Source organism: Malaya genurostris, chromosome 2 (assembly GCF_030247185.1).
Source record: "Malaya genurostris strain Urasoe2022 chromosome 2, Malgen_1.1, whole genome shotgun sequence".
Taxonomy (NCBI): domain Eukaryota; kingdom Metazoa; phylum Arthropoda; class Insecta; order Diptera; family Culicidae; genus Malaya; species Malaya genurostris.
This window is the reverse complement of record NC_080571.1, coordinates 278,857,700-278,863,699: the sequence shown is the minus strand read 5'-3', so window position 1 is coordinate 278,863,699 and position 6,000 is coordinate 278,857,700. Positions and strand designations below refer to the sequence as shown.

General features: G+C 38.0%; 1 protein-coding gene across 2 annotated transcripts in view; it reads right to left on the bottom strand.

Annotated features, from left to right (window-relative positions):
- Positions 1-1,403: 1,403 nt before the first annotated feature.
- The window catches only part of LOC131430237 (rab3 GTPase-activating protein catalytic subunit), a 507,058-nt gene continuing 502,461 nt past the window's right edge, over positions 1,404-6,000 (bottom strand). The window contains exons 3-5 of one of the 2 annotated variants that reach the window (XM_058595027.1): positions 1,783-2,792; positions 1,626-1,714; positions 1,404-1,567 (exon numbers count right to left, since the gene is read on the bottom strand). In XM_058595027.1, coding sequence (XP_058451010.1) covers positions 1,501-1,567; positions 1,626-1,714; positions 1,783-2,792 — 1,166 coding nt within the window. In that variant the 3' untranslated portion in view covers positions 1,404-1,500. The remainder of the gene's footprint in view (positions 1,568-1,625; positions 1,715-1,782; positions 2,793-6,000) is intronic. The other variant, XM_058595029.1, reaches the window with a different exon arrangement.

The window sequence follows — 6,000 nt, the reverse complement described above, 5'->3', positions numbered from 1 at the left end:
GTTTCTAGATCCGGTTTTGAAAACATGAATCAACGTCAATCATCGATGTTTTGTGGTTTCAATTATGCTTAGTGAAAGGCCCAACATAGGGATATCAAAATAATTCAATTTTGACTCCAAACCGTTCAAAAGGAAACGGTTTTGAATCACTATTTTGCGCATTCAAAAGAAAGAAGAATAACTTTGTATATGAAAATAACGAAGAAAAGTTTCTTCATTTTGAGAGCAAGGAACTCAAATTTTGAGTTGAACTTACTCAAATTTTGAACAAAATATTTATTTTGAGTAAAAATTACTCAAGTTTTGACAATTTCGTCCCTTAACTCAAAAATGAGTAGATAGGTGGTAACTCAAGTTTAGAGTACGTGCACTTTTTATGAATTTGAGTGATGTGTCACTCTTTTTTGAGTTATGTTCAATGAGGGTGTGGGAAACATTAATGCTATCAAATTTTACAATAAATCGTTGTTCGAAATTTGAAAATTTTGGAAACTCTAGAATTTTTTGAAGTTGAGAGCTGTAGGATTTATTCCTTCCATATAGAATGTAAAGAGGAGTATTGTATCTTCGTATGTAAAGAGGAGTATTGTATCTTCAAATTCGTAGGCAAGACACTTTTTGTCCCCCCAATATTTTGACAACTGGAATAAATATTAGAAAATTTCCTAGAGATTTTTTATGATATAACACTTTTTTCTGTTATCCCCGTAGTTGGTCTCCATAATTCTTCATATTTCTTAACTAAATTACTAAAATTTTATAACTAATATACTACAATGTGAAATGTGCTATATTTCAAGGAACTTACCGCCCCAGATAGATACTCTTAACAAATGACTTGCTTCCCATTTGTGGAAATGTTTATCCACAAAATATTCAAAGCGATACTTCACTCCGCAACAGGAGCCTTTATTTAAATAATCAATGACTATGTTAAACACCAATTACAACTCTTATGATCAATGCGGCTGAAGAATTTTTTTCTCCATTCTTCAACACGTGACACCGAAACGTGAGGGGCTTGTGTTTGACTTTGCCAAGAAGTAGTTTTTTCTCCTCTCGGGGTATACATGCTTCAAGCGTTCATCAAAATTCAAGTAACGAGTAAGCTGTCTCAATCCCACACTTTCGGTTCTGCTTGAGGGTAATCGGAGGAGACTTTCTGACGTGATACCGTCCGTACACGTAAAGTGGGTAACTGGATTCGGTGGCGTAGCTCATTGTCACGCTGGTGTAAACGCTTGGAGTTCCCCGGAAGGGTAAGGAATTGTGTGAGCTGAATCTGAAATGGTATTAAAGCTGCAGTGGTTCGATTCTGTGGAGTTTCTTCTAACTTTCTTCGTTTAGTGCGGTGTCATTGAGGGCCATACTTGTCATCACGACAGGTCAATATTTATGAATGGTTGTAATTGATGCAACTTTATTAAGATCATGTTAATAAATGTAATTGAAATACATGTTATTTAATATTGAAATGGAATCAGATGCAATCTTCTTCGTTTAGTAAAATGTTGTGTTTTGGCTGAATGCTCCACATAGACGAAATTCGTTGTTAGTTAGAATTGCCCTGCAAATAGATGAAATTGTGTAATGACACGCATCGAAACATTAATAACTGTGCGTACCTCATGAACTGTGGCGAACCCAAGCCCTTGTTGACAGTTTGACCACCAAGTCTCATTGTAAATTGCTTCTCGACAGGATCAGGCAAACACTGAAATGGAACAGATAAAAACCGCATTAAATCGTTGCACGTGGCCGCAACAAACCAAGGAAGCATACAATGTATGCCCCATCCGCAAGCATAAAGCTTACCAGCGCAACAGTTTGTTCATTTGCCTGTTCATTCGCGGCTTTCTTCGCCTCGGTGAACATGCTCAGAACACGCTTTGCAACCGTGCTTTTCGCCGCACCGTCAAGCTCGCATTCGAAAGCTTTCAGCAGTTGAGATAAAAGTTCCCGTTCGACTGCTGCGTTATCCAGTGCGCCCTGCTCGTCGGGTGTAAGGGCGACATCTTCGGAGAACAGCTTTTTTCTCAAACTGCGTACTTGGATAATCAGATTTTCCTGTTGGGTGATATCCGAAAGCAGAGCTTCATACTTAACCCATGAATTTCCACGTGGGGTTGGTGCACCGGTAACCCAATTTTCCCGCGAAAGTTTACAGCATGCACTAATGATTTTATCCATGTTCTCTGCAAAACAGGGAATTAGTCCAGCATCGACTGCAGCTTGACTCGATAAGATTTTGATCGAGCTATGAAACAGTGGAGCCATTGTCAGCTGCGCGATTTGTCCGATGGTTCTAGATTCAAAATAGTGGAGCACTTTTTCCGCTTCTTTAGCATCATCGAACAATCGTCTCTGTCGTCTAGCCGGGACTGGTCTAGCATTTTCCCATACCGTCTGCCAGGTATTACCAGGAATCATCATTCGCGAGCTCAAATGGCCCTTCCGCCCAAAAGGATCCCTCTCGTCGGCATCTTCTTCGATCCAATCTCTTGGACTGTACCAGCGAATGAAATCATCCAGCTTGCCAGCCGGATTCGCGGCCTTGAAGCTCTCCATGTCCGAAAGCAGTGATGCGCTCATCATTTGGGTGCACAGCTCACTGCCGGGTCCCAGTTTTAGCATCACCTCTGCGTCATCCTCCAGCTGGTCTTCGGTTTTCGGCACCGGTTCTTGCGTTATCGGAATGTAGAGCGGTTCATCGGAATCGACCAGCAGCATTTTACCCAGCTTCGAGAGACGTCCGGCCGGTTGGTTCCACGCTGCGTGGCGCCGTTTGGATTCTGGAATGCAAAGTACGAGAATATTTTTATTACAGTAATACAACAAAAAATCTAATAATTGCATGACAAGAAGGCACTCAAAACTAGAATTTTTTTTTTTTATTTCGATTATAGAGGTTTTAACCTTAAGGTCATTCGCCTCTTCGGACCAGAAAAATGTTCTGACCCTATATGCGGGGTTGGGAATCGAACCCAGGTGGGCTGCGTGAAATGCATAGACTTACCCATCACGCTATACCCGTCCCCTCAAAACTAGAATTGAAAACGTGTTCAAAATAAAAAGTACCAAACATTACATGATAATAAAAAAATCCTGTGAGATGATACCTCTTTTATCGGTCCGCATGTGTTTTTTACATGACTATTTCTCGGTGCTTTTAGTTTTCATGAATTTATTTCACTGATTGTCGTTTTGAATGGCAGTTTAAAATTTCCATCACTCATTACCCTGTACTTTCGGAACACCAAGTCGGGTCGAATAGAGAAATTGTATGAAATCATAAAATTATACCTTTGAATCTGAACGTGCGACAACCCATATTCAGGGACCAGCATAACCCAAAACAGTTCGTATGTCCAAGAAGTAGTATGACGCATAAATTGGAATAGTATTGAATCAAACTTAGAGAAAAAATTGTAGTATCTTCATCTTCAACGATTTTAAAAAAAGGCGGGTGGGTAATGTTAGAGACATAACTGGATGTCGTGAATACGAAAACAACTGACATGTTCCTTAACACTTCCGAATATCAATTAGTTGATCAATTGTATGAATTATGCAAGCATTCCCCTTTTCCACATTTTTCGCAAAAACAAAGAAGGTTTCACTTGATCTAGATTACTGTGAATTTCACACAGCGAAAAGTGCACAAATCTAACCAAACTGTTCTAGATTTGCACTAAACTGAGGATATTTTCTTTCGATTTGCGAACAACAAATCCTAATAGTTCTTTAAAAAACTTTTAGAGCCGTTAGAACGGCTGATTTTGTGTAATGCTCTCCACCGTTGCTTTTTCACCAATGCAAATGACTGGCAGCTGTGACGTAATCGCTCTTGTTGGAAGCGAAAATAGCTTTGCAAACGACACAAAATACATCTGCTTGCAGTGGCGATAGAATCCAAACTGATAAAATTTTTGTTGATAGGTTTGTTTTTACCTGATTTCGTTTGTAGCTTTTTCACTAATGGGCGGTCCTAACGGCTATAAAAATAGCCGCATACAGAATTTTAATGTCGATTATTTCATTTCGGATTTGCATTTCATTGAAAGAAACTGTCCGGATGCTGTACGGGATTCATTCCTGCCTTTCAGAAGGACCAAATTGTGGAACTCACTACGATATTAAACACTGTTATGAACATTTACCTCGAACAATTTGTTGTACAGCAGCAGATATTTTGTTCTCTTCCTCAGAACGCGTTCTGATTGGCTGGTGTTGACATGGGTCAAATGAGACAGGTTTTTCAATACTGTACTATTGATATACTTCAAAGCTATTTATATACACGCTTAAGTTGAGAAATTTCGATTCTATTGGTAGTTAGATTATATAAATCCCTTCACATATCACTAAGCTATTAGCTATTATCCTCTTTGATACTCGTTTATACCAAACATTCCAGAAAAGTTTAATTTTGAATTATTTGAGATTATGTCACACAACTGAATATTTTATCATAAAATTGTGATCATATTTCCGATGGCATATAGCAAAAATTATGTTGATTCGTTAGATACAACAAGAGATATTCACGATCAAAAATCAGTCGGTGTTGAACAGTCGTTCGCGCCGCACGCGTATAGCTCTTGGCTCCTGAAAAAATTGAAGGCTATACAAAGAGTGATATTAGAGTGACTAAGTGATATAAAGAGTGATATTAGAGTGACTAAGAAATTATTTAGCCTTTTTTAAGGCTTGCTATTCAAAGAACTATTCTTCGAACTAATCAGTCTTTATTAAGACTACCACAAAATCACTCTTTATCAAGACTTTTCCAAACTAGGAGTCTAATCGAAGACTAATTTAGCCTAGTTAATTTAATTTAAAATTTCACTCATTTCAAACAAGCCTGCGTCCAACTGGAAAGGGAACAAACCTAAGGCTAAAAATAATTCAATACGGAATAAATCACAATCCGTTATTCAACATTTTTCTAATAACATTCACGATCTTATACATTCTGAATGTAAAAATAAAAGACAACGGACGGATTTCCCTTCCGTTGATTCTATGCCGTCTAACAATATTTACGAGATTCTTCCTGAATCCGATTGTAGCGACATAGAAGTAAATTCCCAAAATGGACGCTTGTCGTTCTGGGAAGAAACATCAATCTATGCCACCAGTGACGGTGATGATTTCCGACTTCAAAGCATTCCGGATTGAGCTTTCTACTTTGCTCCCGGAAGTAAAAGTCTCATTTCAAATCGGACGAAGAGGAGAATGTCGAGTCTTGGTTGATGGATTGGAAGATTACGAACGTCTTATTCGATATTTGTCAGAGAAACTTCATAGATTTTATTCATATGATATAAAATCAGACAGACCCTTCAAGGCTGTCTTGAAAGGCTTATCAAATGATCAACGTTTTAATGAAATTAAAAATGAAATAAAAGAATTGCTTGGTTTTGCCCCTTCCCAAGTTTGACTTATGAAAAAAAAGAGCGCATGGTACTTCTAAACCACGCTCTAGAAATTCCCATGAACTTTACCTAATGCACTTCAATCGAAGTGATGTAAACAATTTGAAAACTTTAGAAAAAGTACGTTTCATTTTCCACATTAAAATTCATTGGGAACATTATAAACGGCATAATCGTATTGCAATCTTAACGCAATGTCGTCGTTGTCAAGGCTTCGGCCATGGAACCAAAAATTGTCATATGGATATACGGTGTTTGAATTGTGGTAAATCGCATTCGAACGACGTTTGTCCAATGAATGAAACCACTGATAAATTTTCATGTTCAAATTGCGATGGAAATCATAAATCCAATTATTTGAAATGTCCTGTCAGGGAAAAAATTTTAAACGCTCGTTCGCTTATACAACAAGTCAAATCAACGACCTTAAATTTACAGAACATACCTGAAAATCAAAAAACCGTTAAAAATGCCACGCCTGATTCTTCTAAGGCACTTATTTCTTCGAATTTAAAACAAAAAACAGGTACGCCTTCCAATTCGTCTTCTAACGAAAACAATT